The following is a 20000-nucleotide window of genomic DNA, read 5'->3' as shown; positions in this document are numbered from 1 at the left end:
AAGGGCGATTATAAGCAAAAAGACCTCAGCCTATAAGGTTAGATGTTTTCTTTCCCTTATTTATTTATTTATTTATTTATTTATTTATTTATTTATGTGTTTGACGCATGTAACTCGTGTGCGATCGGAGTAATGACGGCAAGCCATCTTTCCCAGACTCGGGGCAAAAAAAAAGTGTTATAAAAATAAAGTTGCCGCAGGACATAAACGAAGTCCTGCAAGTTTAGTTTTAATAATTTAGTTCCAGTTCTGTTCAGTTTTTTTTCTCAAAACGTCTGTTCTTCTTTAAAGTAAAATTTTAGTTTTTTGTTGTTGTTTTTTTTACTTGTAATGGCTCAGTATCTCAATATATATATAACTTAACAGCCACAAATATAAATAACACAACTTGCGGGTGCAACCAACAAGGGTTGTGCATTTTAGTTTAACTTTTTGAGCGTTATAAGCAGTTCGGTGTTAGTTTTTATATCAAACCGAAACTAAACAGCGCATTCTCTCCACCTCCTCGTTCATAACCAGCTGGACACACGCTGCTGAGGCAAGCAGGAGAGATAGCCTACTCCATCATTCATAATCTTAGCTGATGTATCTGAGTCGAAAGAATATATTAAAGAGGAATGTTCTTTTAACAGTCCCGATACGTTTAATCTTTTTATTTTTTTATTACTTTTTTTCCTGTCATTTCTCTTCATCAAATTATTTTTTAAGCTGCTTGATTATGTTAAAACAGAAAGCAGAGCCCGTCAATTGAGAGCAATGCATGTCATGTGTTGCATAATTGCCTTTTTTCCTGTGCGTGCGTGATCAATTTCTGATCCTTTTTTGCTCGGGCTCTCACACACAACCTTTATGTCTGCTGTGTCTTTAATATGGTGTGTAGATTATTATGCGTTATTGTAACATCAAGGGGGACGCAGCAAAGTAACTTATAAATTAAAATTGTATTATTTTATGCAACAGCCTTACATTTAAAACGGAAACATAAGGGCGATTATAAGCAAAAAGACCTCAAGGCTAGATGTTTTCTTTCCCTTTTTTATTTATTTGTTTATGTGTTTGGCGCATGTGTGCGATAGGAAAACTAGTGTAATTACGGCAAGCCATCTTTCCCAGACTTGGGGCAAATTCCGCCTTTCCTTTCACTCCGTCCCGAAGCCATCCACTGCGTAAAACATATGCTGGATAAGTTGACGGTTCATTCCGCTGTGGCGATCACAGACTAATAAAGGGACTAAATCGAAAAGAAAATGAATGAAGAATGAATGAATAAATTAATAATAATAAAATAAAAATAAGGTAATAATCTTTAAACACAAATTCCGCGTAAGCGACCTTTTTATTTTTAGAGATGGTACATTTGAATTGCCTCTTCCCACTTCCCCCACCTCAAAATTGAAAGTTGCAAAGAGAACTATAGCTCATTTACACGTTGATGCCTTAGCATCAATAGCAAAGAGCACAGCCCATTCACACCTCAACACAGAGCAAGTTTAGCGGAAGAATGTCAAATCAGAATCACGCAGATGAAGCACACCAGCATCATGAAACTATTAAATGTGTATTGTCATAAATTTGCTTATTTGCAGCAGCTTTTTTTCGCGCAACAGAATTGCGGCGTTGGGAAGCAGTCAATTAAAAACAGGGTCAATAGTGAAATCGGCTTTTCATTGTATCCCTATTACCTATATCAATGCATTGAAGGCCTTTTATGGTGTCATCAAGATAGAATAGCCTAAGTTATATTGAAATAATTTAAAGAACAAAGTTATAAAAACTCACATTACATAAATAAACAATTAAAAATATGTTTAGGTTGTCTTTATTTAATTGCCCTCGTGATGATGGTGTGCTTTATCATTATGTGCGTTTTATTTATAACGTGATTCAAATGATGGATCTGCGACAGAGAAACTAGGGGTTTTGGGAAACATGCATCACTATATCCTTTTTTTCCCCAAACTGTGCATAGTTCAGCCGCAAGTTATGTACGTCTTTTTTTGGGAAAGCACCCCATGTCCGCTAGTGCCGCGCGCCTCTTTCTCTGGGCAAAAAGGAGTTGATTTTTAAAATATTATATAGATTAATTAAATATTCAGCAAAAGAGACATTTATTTCATATTTTACTATGCATTTCATCTGATAGGCAAATCTTTATAGCTTAATTAAACACATATTGTCAAAACCCACACATAGGCCTATTGTATGAAAATGAAAATGGCATTTTTTGTTATTATTAGACTACTATTTATTTGTTGCCTAGGCTATTTTCACATTTTCACATTTGAGGTGCTTTATTGGCATGACAAGTAACTGTACGTTCGTTTTGCCAAAGCAGTGCAGCGTCGCGTCTCACAAACAAGACAAAAAGGGCAAAAAGGGCAGTAGTGCAAACAAATATGGGGGTTGTTGTTGCGCGAGTACTGAAGAGCGGTGTTGACGTGGTGTTGTCAAGAGCGGTGTTGTTGCGCGCCTACTGAAGGGCGGGACCGAGGGTGTGCCGCGTCGCGGGGGCACTTTTGATTTGGAAGGGCACTTTCTATCCAAGACTAAAAAGGGCATGTGCACTGCACAGGTTGAGCCCTATTTAGTGCACTTGATATGCAGCTCCGTCTCAATCAGCTGCTGAGGGCACAGCCGCTTCCCCACCGGCAGCCATGTCCGCTGCCCTCTTCTAACATGTTAGAAAATACTGCAAATCAAGCTGTCGGTATCTCCCCGCGGTTGAAATTGTTCGTTATTCGAAAAAAAAAAGAATAAATATCAGTGCGCAAGCTTTCTAGATTTATTTTAGGCCTATATTCAGCTGTTTTAATCTTGCAATTCTGATAACTTTTAGAGATAATGTCTGTTTTTATCAACTTGTCTGTCATTTATTTCTCATTTGCTACTTATTTTATTAATTTGTTGATGTTAATATACTACATATAGTCTTGTATATGCATCTAAAATCCTTTGGCATTCAAATTTGCTTTGAACTTGAAAGAGAGAAAGAATCTGATTTTACCCGTCAGAGCACATTGCATATGCCTTTTTTAAATAAAATTTATTTAACAAATATTTTAGCATATCAAAAGTAATTAAATTACCTGTCTTTTGATTAAAACCTTTGTGCAAAAAGATCAGAAAAAAAGGCAATATATGCGACATGACATCGCTCTCATGCCACGATTTGAGGATAAATTCGCTTTTAGGCGCTGCTTTGAATAAAATAAAACTATTAAAAAGCACATTAAAGACACTCATAAAATAAAACATTAATAAAGGAGTATCTTATGAAAAACACCAATTGACGGGCTCTGCTTTCGGTTTTAAAAGAATCAAGCAGCTTTAAAAATATAATTTGCTGAAGAGAAATGACAGGGAAAAAAAGATTAAACATATCGGCACTGTAAAAAGAACATTCCTCTTTGATATATTCTTTCGACTCCGACACATCAGCTAAGATTATGAACGACGGAGTGTCTCTCCTGCTTCAGTAGCGTGTCCCGCTGGTTATAAAGGAGGAGGCGGAGAGAATGCGCTGCTTAGTTTCGGCTCGATATATTTAATTAAAAACTAACACCGAGCTGCTTATAACGCTCCAAAAAGTTAAACTAAAATGCACAAACCTTGTTGGTTGCACCTGCGGGATGCACAATGAACCTAACGCGCCATTATTTTAATTCTATATTCGTGAAGAATGAGCCAACCGCACATGCTAAGTCAGTCCTGTTGGTCGGGACTCTCTGCTTTATAACTTATTAGTTTATTACAATAATCACACTTAGCTTTGCCATCGTTCTTCACCACATATAGCCACTCAACACATCTTGCGGTCTATCTTTAATGTTTAGATTATTGAAGGTGCTATTGATGTTTTGAGAAAAAAAAAGTTAATAGTACTGAAACTAAATTATTAAAAATAAACTTGCGGGACTTCGTTTATGTCCTGCGGCAACATTATTTTTATTACACTTTAAGTGATCTGCTTGAGGTAGGTCACGTTTATCAATGGTAAGTTTTAGCCTAAGTTTACATCAATAACATAATGTGCATTGTCCTTTACCATACAAAAAAAGTAAAAAAAAAAAAAAAAAAAACATTTATTTATATAGCATTTATTTTTAAATGCATTAAAAAAACAAGCGCATATCTTAGCCTTGAGTTTGTTCACACTCTGCCTGTATTAACATGCTGTATTTTAATATAGCTAATTTTGATTAGCTTTAACTGACAGCCTTTTCTTCTTTTTCCGCGGTTATGCGGCATTATATTTCACACGCATATGCAAGGTGACTGAATATGAAATTAAAATACAAACTTACTGAGCCATTAAGTAAAAAAACAAAACAAAACCGTTATACTTTAAAGCAGAACATTGACGTTTTGAAACAAAAAAACGGAACTGAAACTAAATTATTAAAAATAAACCTGCCAGACTTAATTTATGTCCTATTTTCATTATTTATTTATTTTCATTATTCGTTTATTATTATGTACTATAATTGAAACATAAAATGAGATAGTAAAATATAATCAACAACGAAAATGTAAATAAAAACGTAAATTAAAAACATAAATGAAAATATCTTGTCTTAGTCCTATCAAAATAGCAAACTACATCCCCCTATATTTAGACTAAAAGACTGCTTTATTTATTTATTTATTTATTTATTTATTTATTTATTTATTTATTTATTTATTTATTTATTTCAGACTACTTATTTGTACTGAATGTTTATGCTTTCACTTCAGTTGTCTTTCATTTCTTCAATTCTATTTTCCAAAACGAATCCTCTTTGCACTTAAAAAGTTTACAATAAACCAGGTAAACAAATTTTAAATGTAAGTTGAGGTGATCGCAAGTTCACAACTGTGAGGTGATGTGCTCTACCGGCAGAATAATCTATATTATTTTGCTGTTTTTTATATGCGCACGTTTAAGATTTGAGATAATAACATTGCCATGATAGTCAAAGAAATCAAAACATTATTTTCACCCCAACGCAATTTAATCGGGCACTGAAGGCTAATAACTTATTTCTTATATTTGCTTTTTGACTTCTCACCATGTATCTTTTCTGCAGCATAGTATAGTGTAAGAGCATGTCTATTACCAGAAAAACTAAATTAAAATTATATTTTAATTGAACACATCACATCACATACAGTAAGCTACGCCTACAGAACAGTCTGTTTAGCATTGTGAAAAGGCAAAGCTGAATATCTGTGGTTAAAGTGCCACCCAGCGGTCAAATGCTGCTGGTGCATCAAGTACCGCCGTCGCCGCGGTATGAATGGCGGCACAAGGAACACATTGAAGTAGTAACATCTGTACCAACGTATCTGCACAAAGACACTCTCTCTCTCTCACACACACACACACACGTACACAAATCAATCATCCTACACCCAAACAGCTCATCTGCGCAGACACACACACACACACACACACACACACACACACACACACACACACACACACACACACACACACACACACACACACACGTCAGTTATCTTGCACCTTATCAACGTATCTGCACAAAGACACTCTCTCTCTCACACACACACACACACAGAGAGAGAGAGAGAGCACATCTGTGCTTACAACAGACCTGCAACCAGCCGGATATTAAAAATTAACCAATATAAAGCGCATCACAGAGACAGAGAAGACGGCCATGTAGAGCTCGATCATGCACACTAGTCACTAGTGTATTTTATTTTGTGGTAATTTTAGTCTGGAGCAGGCGTCATTCTCATCTTTCATTTCTTGTTTATTAAATAGCAAATGCATTTGTGCCCACTGTCTGAAATGGAGGTGTTAAAGGGCAGCTATTATGCACAACACACTTTTATGCAGGGTTTAACCCCAGTAGCGCGTGTGTGTGTGTGTGTGTGTGTGTGTGTGTGTGTGTGTGTGTGTGTGTGTGTGTGTGTGTGTGTGTGTGTGTGTGTGTGTGTGTGTGTGTGTGTGTGTGTGTGTGTSTCTGTGTGTGTGTGTGTGTGTGTGTGTGTGTGTGTGTGTGAGTATCTCCAGCAGTCTCTGATACTCATCATGAGTTAATTGTGTTTGTTCTAATCAGACTTGATGCAGAATCACTGTGATTGACATTCTCCCTTTGTACGTGTCATCAGAGGGGGAAGCCCCGCCCACTAGTGCCTATCTCTGCATCTCATTTGCATGTCCAGCAGGCCTGAGTGAGAAGCAGCCGTCTGTCCATTAGCCATTAGAGTGTTTGAGCTGCTGAAGATGATGTCAGCATAGACTAAGAGCATTAGATGTGGAGGTGATGATGAACAGAGACAGGAGTGACGTAGACTGACAGAAGAATCAAGCACACATCCACACTGAAGATCTAATTTAAATTTAAAGCGACAGTCACCAAAACACTACTATTTACTGCAGAAGCCTAGTGTCAGATATTTCGAGAAATAAATGAACACGTGCTTGAAACAGAAATGACCCCTGAAGTGGTCTCAGTGAAATAAACATGACTTTTCTGGCCAAACTCACTTCAATCGAAATGATTTATTCATACCAGTAAAAGCTCTGTATTATTGATGTAAGAATGTTTAGATAGTATTATTTTTTAATGCGGAGTATATCAGAAAGGCATCAGATTTCCAGCAGTTTCTTAAAGCGACGGCGCACGTTTATCATCTGCTCAAACTGCTGTTAGTGCTGCAAACTGCTTGTTGCCAGGCAACCATACATCCTATTTATCCCCAAATTACAAGAAAGGCAATTAGTCACAAACCCTTCATGCGATTAAAGTTTGGAGAGTTTCCGCCTTGAGAATATAAAGTTATAGATGTTCAAACAGGCATTAATAATCAGAAGCAATGGGACCTTAATTAGAGTTTAAAATGAAAACACTTGCTAATTAAATCCACTACATGATGTGATCTGCATCACGCTGTGAACTAGAAATGATCTGCACTATAACCTGTCTATTGTATTCATTTGTTGAGTGTATTTGAAATATTAAATTAATATATAACATTTATGAAGTAAAGAAGATGCTAATGAGCTCATGTGAAAGCTGAATATGACGAGATTCGTTTTATTTTAATACTGGGCTACAGTTGATTTCACAGAGTTATTAAGTCGTTGTAGCATTTGTCGTATGCAAACACACAATGTACGCACACACACACACACACACACACACACTCACAGTGTAAATACTCAAACACACAGAGTTGCACACACGCAGTGTAACACAAACACACACACACACACACACACACACACACACACAGAGTAACGTGCACACACATAGATAAATTAACTATGAGTTGAAATTAAATAGGAAATATGACATGTGAGAATGGGAGGACTCTGTGTAAGTGAAGCTGAAATATTCCTCTCAGAATAACTGACTTCACAACACCAAACAATAATATTCACTATTACATTCACAACATCCAGTCTGAACACACACGTGTACAGTCAGCAAACTGCAGAGCTGTGCATTAAAGCAGGTGTGTGTGTGTTTCAGCTTTATAAAGCAGGTGTGTGTGTGTGTGTGTTTCAGCTTTATAAAGCAGGTGTGTGTGTTTCAGCTCTGGAGGACGCACAGGTGAAAGCCTCAATTCTTCATGTTTTTATGATTATTGCTGTCATGAAGAGAGGATGAAGAGCAGCAGGAGACGTGATGAGGAGGATTATCAGACACTGAGATGCTGATTTATTAAAGAGCAGCAGAAACTCTCTTATTTCCAGAAAGAACACAATATTACTGATAATCTGATCCTCTCCGTCATCCTGATCAGCTGCCAAACATCTTCCAGGAATAAGCTGTATTTGGTGATATGATGAATCAGTGCTGCTGTTGGATTTACCAAGCGCCCACTGTATTACAGCAGAGAGAGATTATTAGGCTGACAAATGCTGCTTTATTTTCACACACTGTACACAAATATATCAGTCAATTAACAGTTTTCACTATTTTTTGATTCATTTTTTATTCATGCTGTTGAATTGCATTTTGGGACTATGATCTTTCCTCCAACAATTCAGATGTTGAGAAGAGTTCTGTTTTCAGAGTTGTAAATTATGATACAATACCTGCTAATAAATGACTGCCCAGATGACTGATAGCTCCACGTTATAGAACTGATAGCCCTGCACTAAAGGATTGATAGACTCACCTTAAAGAACAAATAGCACCACCCTAAAGGAATGATAGCCCCACCCTAAATGACTAATAGCACTACCCTAAAGGACTGATAGCACCACCCTAAAGGACTGACAGCTCCACCCTAAAGAACTCATATTCCCACCCTAAAGAACTGAATTCCTGGCCCTAAAGAACTGATAACCGCGACCTAAAGGATCGAAAGCTTTGTCCCTTAAAGAACTGATAGCCCCGCCCTAAAGGACTGATAGCCACACCCTAAAGGACTGATAGCCCCACCCTAAAGAACGTAAAGCCTCGCCATAAGGAACTGATAGCACCACCCTAAAGGAATGATAGCCCCACCCTAAAGGACTACTAGCCCTCCTCTAAAGGACTTACAGCCCCACCCTAAAACACTGATAGCTCCACCCTAAAGGACTACTAGCCCTCCTCTAAAGGACTTACAGCCCCACCCTAAAACACTGATAGCCCCGCCCTAAAGGACTGACATCCTGGCCCTAAAAGACTGATAGCCTTCCCCTTAAGGACTGACAGCCCACTCTAAATAAGTTATAGCCCCGCCCTAAAAGGACTGATAGCCCTGCCTTAAGGTAATGATAGCCACGCCCTACATGAATGATGGCCCCACCCTAATGGACTGATAGCTCCACCCTAAATAACTTATAACCCCGCCCTAAAGGACTAATATCTTGGCCCTAAAGAACTGATAGCCCCGACCTAAAGGACTTATAGCCCCACCCTAAAAGACTGATAGCCCTCCCCCAAAGGACTGATAGCTCCACCCTAAAGAACTGATAGCCCTGCCCTAAAGCACTGAAAGACTCACCATAAAGCACTGATAGCCCCGCCCTAAAAGGACTGATAGCCCTGCCTGAAGGTAATGATAGCCCCGCCCCACATGAATGATGGCCCCACCCTAATGGACTGATAGCTCCACCCTAAATGACTGAAAGCCACACCCTAAGTAACTGATAGATTTGGCCCAAAGGACTGATAGCTCCGCCCTGAATGACCAATAACCCCGACTTAAATGGCTCATAGCCCCACCCTAAAGGCATTGCATGTGACCAGTGGTGAATTTGATTGAAGGTTATGAGAGCAAATTAATTTATCCAAAATAATGAAGTGCAGTAGTAGTACGTAGTAGTAGTAGTTGTTGTTGTAGTAGTAGTCATCGTCATAGTAGTCATCATCGTTGTAGTAGTTGTCGTCGTCATAGTAGTAGTCGTCGTAGTAGTCATCATCTTAGTATTCAATTCATCTTTATTTTTATAGCGCTTTTACAATGTAGATTGTGTCAAAGTAACTTCACATAGACGATTATAGCGAGCAGTAGTAGTCATCGACATAGTAGTCTTAATTGTAGTCATCATAGTAGTAGTAGTAGTAGTAGAAGTGGTAGAAGTCGTTATAGTAGTAGTCTTCATTGTAGTGGTAGTAGTTGTCATCCTAGTAATAGTAGTAGTCACCGTCATAGTAGTAGTCATCATAGTAGTAGTAGTAGTCATAGTAGTAGTAGTTGTTGCTATAGTAGTGGTAGTAGTCTTTGTCGATGTTGTAGTAGTAGTAGTAGTCATAGTAGTAGTTGTTGCTATAGTAGTGGTAGTAGTCTTTGTCGATGTAGTAGTAGTAGTAGTAGTTGTTGTTGTAGTCATCATATTAGTATTTAATTCAGTTTATCTTTTATTGCGCTTTTACAATGTAGGTTTTGTCAGTAACTTCACATAGAAGATTATAGCGAGTAGTAGTTGTTCTTGACATAGTAGTATTAATAGTAGTTGTCGTCGTAGTAGTAGTCATAGTAATAGTAGTTGTAGTAGTCTTTGTCGGTAGTAGTACTAGTAGAACTACATCATGTATGGCAAGTGCTATACACAAATAAGAAAGCTCCATTTTCATTTGATTGCGACTTTAATAAAGTGGAGCTGTGTAATAAAGCGTGACGTCTCTGTACAGAAATGTAAAAGATGCAGCAATCGCTCCATGGCTAATCGCTTGGTTTATCCTGCCTCTTTTCACAGCATCGCACAACATCTTTTCTCATGCTCAAACTCTAATGTGACCGCAGTTCTCTGATCATCAAGTGTCTGTGAGTAAATCTCAGAGTGATCCGCCTCTGGTCACTCGCAGGATAGATCTCCCACGACACACACACACACGCACACACACACGCACACACACACAGGCACACGTCTTTAATTAATTAACCACTGTGCTCCAGATTAATGGAAAAATTGAATTGTAATTACTTAAGGCCTATTTAAGCGGTAAATCTGAGCGCGGGCCGGTTTCAGATAACGAGAGCGCAGGGTAATTAGAGTCTGAATTACCCAGAGTCTGATTGTAGTCACAGGAGGCTCGTCCACAGCTCCATTTATTCATCTATCTCTAAAACTCCACTGAAGAAGATGCAGATTGAGCTCTGATACAGGCATTAAATCAGCACTCTCCTCGTGTTTTACTCTGCACATTTGTCTTGCGCTCAATTTTGGGGATTTACACCTACCTAACTTTAAATAGTACCAGTTCCTGACTCCAGTAAGCTACAAACACAAATCAGCTTTCATTGTAAAGAAGACACTTTGAGCTTTACCGTGGTGAAAGGGGAAGTTACATGTTAAAAAATATCAAAAGTTATGCATTATGAAGTCATGAGAGAGAAAACTGTTTTGTGTTCAATATTTGTTTATCCATATACAAACACAGAAAAACATTAATGTAATGTAAAATAAAAAAACTTGAAAGCCAAGTGTCTCATGAGTTTTTATTTCAAATTTGGTGAAGATAGCATGCAAAATGAGACTCTATCAGGGTCCTTCTCTCCCTCACCGTCTGAGGCACTTTCTCAAAAATGCCCTTCCCAAACAGTTGCTGAATATTTTAGACTACATTCACAGGTCATGTATCTTTATTATTATCTGGGGCTTTATTATCCATCATCTACAGTTTATAATGCTCAAAATTATAGCTCAAAATAATCAATGTTATAGATGCTTAAGTAATTAAGGGAAAACTCTGATTAAACACATCATTCAAGGCTAAATTATTTGCCCTCCTGTAAATCACATTTTCACATGACACCCTACAATACTTAAATAAATATATTTCAGTGTGGGGCAGCGCAGTGGTGCAGTGGGTAGCACAATTGCCTCACAGCAAGAAGGTCGCTGGGCTGGGTCAGTTGGTGTTTCTGTGTGGAGTTTGCATGTTCTCCCCGTGTTGGTGTGGGTTTCCTCTGGGTGCTCTGGTTTCCCCCACAGGAACTGATCAACTACACTGGTCGTAGTGTATGAGTGTGATTTGAGTGTGTATGGGTGTTTCCCAGTACTAGGTTGCAGCTGGAAGGACATCTGCTGTGTAAAACATGTGCTGAACAAGACTGAAAGTTAATTCTACTTATTTGTCACGAGTTATTAACTCAGTGCTGAGATAATAAAATACCTCATTACTTCAGCTTAAATGGATTGAGTTCACAGTACTTTTAGATTAGTTTAACTCAAATGGTTTGTGGCAATCGGCTTCCTCAAACGGTTTGAGTTGTCTTAATTCATTGGGTTTTAAAGTACTCAGTTGGTTTAAGTTCTCCTCATTTATTGGGTTTTACTGTGCTCAAATTGCTTCATTTACTTCCCAGTTCATTTTTAGTTCCCAGTACTCATTAGGATTAGTTTTTATCTTAAATGGTTTGTTGCAATCAGTTTCCTCAAATAAGCTAACCCTGACTTTACAGTGTAGTTTTAGCACTGAGTGAAATGCTCCTGGATCAAATATTTAAGAGTCGTAAATTTAGGACTGACGCAGTCATTATTTGGTTTTCATCTAGATCTGCAGGTTATGATCTACTTTAGCATTATGATATTTTGTTGGAATACGTGCTCTGTAGTGTAAAGTAAACAGAAACACTGATGAGGAACGGGATTTTAGTGTCATTTATTCATCTTTGTGGTGTTTGCATATGGCAGATGTGAATGAATCCTCTTACCTTCCCAAAGCTGCCTTTCCCAATGGCTCGCAGGATTTGAAAGTGATCGAAATTCACTGCAAAGAGAAGGAAAAGGAGATCAATAAAGGTGAATGTTATGACAATAAAGCATCCTGAACAGAAAAGTCAATCATCAAGCATGATGTTAATGTAAACCTAAATAACTCCCACACTCATGTTGATACTGCTCTGCTGAACCACACACTCAAACCAAATACACTTATAAACTTTGTTTATATTGCTACATTTGTTGTGTTACTTTAGTTGTTGTGTTACCTTAGCAACTGTAGAATCACCGGAACAGATCAATTACTAATGATGTGTTACCATAGCAACTGTAGAATCATTACAACAGATCAATCACTATAGTTTGTTGTGTTACCATAGCAACTGTAGAGTCACCACAATAGATCAATTACTATAAATGTGGTGTTACCATAGCAACTGCAGAATCCCGGCAACAGATCAATTACTATAGTTGTTGTGTTACCATAGTAACTGTAGAATCACCACAATAGATCAATTACTATAGTTGTTGTGTTACCATAGTAACTGTAGAATCAATACAACAGATCAATTACTATAGTTGTTGTGTTACCATAGCAACTGTAGAATCACCACAACAGATCAATCACTATAGTTTGTTGTGTTACCATAGCAACTGTAGAGTTACCACAATAGATCAATTACTATAAATGTGGTGTTACCAATAGCAACTGCAGAATCCCGGCAACAGATCAATTACTATAGCTGTTGTGTTACCATAGTAACTGTAGAATCACCACAACAGATCAATTACTATAGTTGTTGTGTTACCATAGTAACTGTAGAATCAATACAAAAGATCAATTACTATAGTTGTTGTGTTACCATAGCAACTGTAGAATTACCACAACAGATCAATCACTATAGTTTGTTGTGTTACCATAGCAACTGTAGAGTCACCACAATAGATCAATTACTATAAATGTGGTGTTACCAATAGCAACTGCAGAATCCCGGCAACAGATCAATTACTATAGTTGTTGTGTTACCATAGTAACTGTAGAATCACCACAACAGATCAATTACTATAGTTGTTGTGTTACCATAGTAACTGTAGAATCAATACAACAGATTAATCTTTATAGTTTGTTGTGTTACCATAGTTACTGTAGAATCACCACAACAGATCAATCACTATAGTTTGTTGTGTTACCATAGCAACTGTAGAATCACCACAACAGATCAATCACTATAGTTTGTTGTGTTACCATAGTAACTGTAGAATCACCACACTTTTGGAAGAAGATAACATTACGAATCCACTGTGGGAGAGTTGGTAATATATTAGCCAATTTTCCCAGAGCACGATAAAAACAATGCAATCATATTATATATTTGTAAGATGATATGACATGGGAGTATTCTCAAACGGCAACAAAATCTGTTGGCAATTAAGAGGAGATAGACATACCCAAGAAAACAGAACTATTAGACCTGTTGTTACATTTTTATTTTTCCCCCAATTTCTGTTTAACTGAGAGGAGATTGTTTCAGCACATCTCTAATCATAATAACTTTAATAACTCATCTCTAATAACTGATTTATTTTCTCTTTGTCATGATGACAGCACATAATATTAGACTAGATATTCTTCAAGACACTAGTGTTCAGCTTACAGTGACATGTAAAGGCTTCACTAGGGTAATTAGGGTAAAGTTAGGGTATTGGGTATTAGGCTATACGCTGTTATTGTATAACAATGGTTTGTTCTGGAGACAATCCAAAACTAATATTGCTAAAGGGGGCTTATAATACTGACATTCAAATTACTTAATTTTTAAAACTTTCTCGAGAAATAAAAATATTAGAGGAAATACTGTGAACATTTACTGAATCTGTTCAACATCATTTGGGAAATATTTTAAGGAGGATAAATATTTCCCTCCATTGTAGTTGTAAAAATAGCCTCAACATCCACTAAGCTTTATACAAGACCAAAACATATTACAACAGTTACAATCTATATGCTGATGCTACAAGTGTGTTTTTGTTTCTCCGGTATAAACTGTACACATTTGCTGTTTTTCAGTCTTCACACAGCTGTATCTGAAGAACAACAGAAGCATTGAGAGTGTTTGTTCATCAGAATCTGATCAATCAATACTTCATCTCATAAAAACACCGGCGTGTGTGAAAACGCCACATCGATTCGACCTTCACTCAGCGCCAGTGTTTCTGTTTCCGTCAGCAGAATATATTCACCATATACCCGAGGATCATAATCACATTATCATATCTAACGCATCAGCAAACTAAATATGACACACACATGCATTAGGGCTGCACAATCTATGGTTTCAGCATCGATATCGCAGTGTGTGCATCTGCAATAGTCACATGGCAGAATCTGTAATGTCAAACCGCTATTATAATTGACCCATTTGAAAACGCACATGATTTGTCAATGTTTAACCGTAATGTTACCAAAATGTTTGTTTTTAGGGCCTGTGTTTGTGTGAGCTTTTTAAAGGTGCAGTATGTCAGTTTGACACCCAGTGATAGAACTAGGTATTGCTCTCCACAGTTTTAAATACACAGTTTTTAATAGATTTCAAGTCATGTTAAGGTCAATATTATTCGCCCCTTCAGCAATATTAGTGTTGGATTGTCTCCAGAACAAACCACTGTTATTCAATGACTTGCCTAATTACCCTAACTTTACCCTAATTACCCTAGTGAAGCCTTTACATGTCACTTTAAGCTGAACACTAGTGTCTTGAAGAATATCTAGTCTAATATTATGTGCTGTCATATTTATTACATCTGGTAAAATTAAACTCAATATCGCAATATATATCATAGAAAAATAAAATATTACAATGTCAGATTTCCAATATCTCTTATTCAATGTTTTCAGAGCCATGTTGAATGATGGACGAGTGTGTGGCATTATGTGAAGCAAACTGAAGATGCTGTCCAGTATTTTAGATGTAAGGCTGTGTGTCACAGCTCATTAGAAATTAATTTAAGCATGGAAATCATATTTCAGCGGTTTGATGTGCTCTGAAAAGCTGTTGTGCATCTGAAAGCGTCCATTCATGAGGACTCAAAGCTGAGGACAGATCAAGCAGAAGCTTTTCATTCACTAATGCTTTCTGCTCGCTTTCTACTGCACCCTGAGGCCACACACACACAAACGCACACACACTAAAGTTAAAAACAGAAACATAATACACTGTCACAAACACACACAGACACAGTCACAAGCGCACACACACAAACTCATAAACACACTGTCAGAAACACAGACACACAAAAACACATGCGCACACACGCAGAGTCAAAAATAGAAACATACTACACTGTCTCACACACACACAGTCGCAAATACACACATTTACACAGTCACAAAAACACAAATTCAGACACACACACATTGTAGCCTGTTATCTAGACAGTCTAACATTAGTGAGGTACAGAATTAAAATAATTAATTTTAAAATAACATTTGAAGTGGTTTAAAAGCTTTAATCAAAGTTCTGCTAAGATTATTCAACAGCTTGTCTTGTCTACTATTGTCTTTAATCTATTATGGTTAAACTATGCATGTGTTTCTGAATTGTTCACTGGTTGATTCTAATCTCAGCTCAACATTGCAGATATTATTGAAATATATTTCATTATATGAAGCATGTCATTGAAATACAGAATACTGAAAATCATTTATAATTTTTGCATTGATGATTTCAAATTATACATGTGAATATGAAAGTATTTGATGCAACATGAGCAGATTTAAGTGCAATGCTACAGTCAATGCTTTGATTTAATGTTCCCATTTCAGGTTAATTGCACCAGCCGTATTTATTTTAACTGTGCAAGTGCTGCTTTGCTTTTTTGTGTGTATTTTGCCCCTGAGGCTGGATTAAATTGTGAAGCTGGAAGTGAACAGTGTTTACAGAATTAGTCACAGAAAGAGGTTTGGCGTTAAACAGCAAATAAATGGAGTCTGTGGGCAAGCTTTAAAAACAGCAGTCATTCTGATGACTAATGTTGAGCCATTTGTTTGCTGGAAATGATTCCACACTCTCAGGGTCTGTATTTTTACCTTCCCAGAATTCAATAAAGACTATCATAGTCTCAATAAAGCTCCTCAATAAAACACATGTGTTCATGATGATAATGATGATATTAAATTATCATGAAATCTAAATTAAATACTGAATTGTTTATTTAACAAAGAGTTTAATTGCCATGCATTCTTTAATCTTTATCAGTATCTCTATTCTGATTGGTGTTTACTTGTGTGAGGGCGGGGTCACACTGTCAGTCACATGAGATCCACCAATAGCAAAGCACAACCATCCAATCAGATCCCAATAGAAAATACAAAGCTCAAAATACACGTAAAATGCACAATATAACTGGAGCATAACTGGAAGAACACCTTAACATAACCTGAACATAACCTAAACATAACCTGGACATAATGTGCACATCTGTATTGTTTAAATTTGATTCACAACACAATAGAAGATAAAATCTATGACAGCCCAAACATAATCTCAACATAACCTGAACATAACCTAAAGATTACCAGAACATTACTTGAACATAGCTTGAACATAACCCTAACATAATCTGAACATAACCTGAATAAAAGCTGAACATAATCTGAACATAAACTAAATATAACCTAAACATAACCCGAAAACAAACCTGAAAATAATATAAACATAACCTGAGTATAATCTGAGTATAACCTGAACAAATTCTGAACATATTCCGAACATAACCTAAACTTAACCCGAAAACAAACCTGATAATAATGAACATAACCTGAAAATAATTTGAATATGACCTGAACATAATCTGAACATATTCCAAACATAACCTAAACATAACCCTGACATAACCTGAATATAAGTGAACATAACCTAAGCATAACCTGAACATAATCTGAACATAACCTGAATATAACCTAAACATAAGCAAAACATAACTTGAACATAACCTGAATATAGATGAACATAACCAGAAGATAACCTGAACATAAACTAAATATAGGTAAACATAACCTGAATATAGGTAAACATAACCTGAAGATAATCTGAACATAAACTTAATATAGGTGAACATAACCTAAACATAACACAAAAATAACCCTGAATATAGGTAAACATAACCTAAACATTACCTGAACATAACCTGAATATAGGTAAACATAACCTTAAGATAATCTGAACATAAACTTAATATAGGTGAACATAACCTAAACATAACCCAAAAATAACCCTGAATATAGGTAAACATAACCTAAACATTACCTGAACATAACCTGAACATAGGTGAACATAACCTGAACTTAACCTAAACATAAGCAGAACATAACTTGAACATAACCTGACTATAGGTGAACATAACTTCTGAACAAACTGAATATATGTGAACATAACCTGAACATTACCTGAACAAAGGTGAACATAACCTGAACATAACCTGTCTATAGGTGAACATAACATGAATATAACTTAAACATAACCAAAGCATAATCATAATAGTTGTGAGGGCGGAGTCACTCACACAAAATCCACCAACAGCACACACAACCAACCAATTAGCTGCCAATGGAGAAAGACTAAGCCCCGCCCACATTTATGCATGATTCATTGGCTGATATACAGCACAGTAGAGGATGATCTCCTCCTGCATGGTGCTGTTATGCGCTCTGACACACAGAATAATGCAGCAGTGTGTGCGTTTGTGAGTATAGTGCAGTGTATCTGGCCTCGGGCTCAGTGTTTTCTGTGTGTGAGTGTGTGAGTCTCTGAGTCAGCAGCCCTCAGACGGATGTGTGTATGATCTCTGGCTCACGTCCTGCTGGAGAAAAGCCAAACTTCAGAAGCAAGAGTGATTTCCAATCCACTGCTAATGGACCACAGAGACAACAATAATACTAAGACCCTTAGAGATGCTGCAGATACACACATACACACACACACACACACACACACACACACACAATTAATACACACACACACACACAAATGCACAGCACACACACCTGACTCAAACACATTCATCACACACACAAACACATAAACAGACACGCATGGAGACAAGCCCACATAGCAGCACACACACCTGTTTCACACACATAGAACACAAACACACACACACATTCAACACACGCAAACACCTGACTCACACATATTCAACACTTACACACTCAAACACACACAAAGACACACACACACACACACACAGGCACGCTTGACTTGATTTTTACCATGTAATCAAATAAAGGTTAGTGCAAACGTAATCTAAATGTTATCCAAAAGTAATCCGATTACTTTACTTTTTTAATCTAAGTGATTACAGATTACAGTTTCTACCATGTAATCAAATAAGGTTAGTGCAAAAGTAATCTAAATGTAGTGCAAAATTAATCAGATTACTTTAAATGTGTAATCTTAGAGATTATATTACCGATTACAGTTTGTACCATGTAATCAAATAAGGGTTAGTGCAAAAGTAATCCTAATGTAATCCAAAAGTAATCAGATTACTTTACATGTTTAATCTGAGAGATTATATAAATGATTGCAGTTCTTACCATGTAATCAAATAAGTGTTAGTGCAAAAGTAATCCTAATGTAATCCAAAAGTTTTCTGATTACTTCTATTGTGTAATCCGAGAGATTATATTACCGATTAGTTTTTACCATGTAATCGAATAAGGGTTATTTCAAAAGTAATCTAAATGTAATCAGATTACTTTAAAATAAACATGTAATCTCAGAGGTTATATTACCAATCACACTTTTTTACCATGTAATCAAAAAAGGTTAGCACAAAAGTAATCTAAATGTAATCCAGAGGTAGTCAGATTACTTTATCATGGATGTGTAATCTGAGGGATTATATTACTGACAGCACATTGTGTCGTGTAATTGGTGAACAGCTCTGCATATCCGCTATTTCAGTGTTCTGTGTATTTATAAGTGTGTAACTCCAGAATGTTGTTGAGGGTTTATGTGCAGACGACTGACAGCGTGGACAGAATGAACAGAAACCCACACACAGGAAGTCATTAGTGTCACTTCCTGTCTGAGCTCCATCTGTCCCACACAGCACTGCAGCTAATGAGAATAACCATATCAGGAGACAGAAGAGAGACACGAGACATCATTCACAGACTTATATTAAACAATTGTATGCACTGAAATGAGAGTTTGGTCACTGAGCGTCTTTAGGAATACATAAGATAATACATTTACATTTAAACCAGTTATTGCAATACAAATTACAAACAAAATGTAGACTAAATATTCTATATTGTTGTGTTTCTCTTGATTTTCTGTTTATTAAAACTGTAATTAACATTTTCCCCAACATATCAATTTGTATGTAGTAATTTTTAGACTGTGATCTTCAGTGTTTTGTTAGATTAGTTGATCAGTTTTGTCTTTGGTACTGGCTAATCTGGTTTATATGCACAGATATATTACTGTAGAGCATCCTGGAGAAAATAGCACTGTAAAAGAGGGATCTGTGAGGCTTATTCGTGCTGATATACACTGAGGACTCTGAGAATCGGAGTGCTTTTGAGAAATGAGGGTCAAAACTAGTTGAGACTTTTCCAGCAGCTCAAGGTTTGGTCAGTGATGGTCATTACAGAGAATCAGGCAAAAACTATTCCTGGTCAAAATACACCCCAAAACTGTATCGGCTTACATTTTAATAGACATATGCATGCAGGTTAACTGTGTTTACATTCAGTATAGTGTGGCTCGGTGTCTCAGTGGTCAGCACTGTGGCCTCACAGCAAGAAGGTCGCTGGTTTGAGTCTCGGCTGGGTCAGTGGGTGTTTCTGTGTGGAGTTTGCATGTTCTCCCCGTGT

The 20000-nt window shown here is 36.9% G+C and overlaps 1 protein-coding gene across 1 annotated transcript in view; it reads right to left on the bottom strand.

Moving 5' to 3' along the window:
* stk32c (serine/threonine kinase 32C) overlaps positions 1–20000 on the bottom strand; it is a 106057-nt gene that overhangs the window by 56554 nt on the left and 29503 nt on the right. Inside the window, exon 2 of the mRNA XM_073920397.1 lies at positions 12112–12167. Within this exon, the coding sequence (XP_073776498.1) occupies positions 12112–12167 (56 nt within the window). The remainder of the gene's footprint in view (positions 1–12111; positions 12168–20000) is intronic.

This window comes from Danio rerio, chromosome 13 (assembly GCF_049306965.1).
Source record: "Danio rerio strain Tuebingen ecotype United States chromosome 13, GRCz12tu, whole genome shotgun sequence".
Lineage (NCBI taxonomy): Eukaryota > Metazoa > Chordata > Actinopteri > Cypriniformes > Danionidae > Danio > Danio rerio.
Note: the sequence above shows the minus strand (reverse complement) of the source record. Positions and strands in the feature narration are given on the sequence as shown.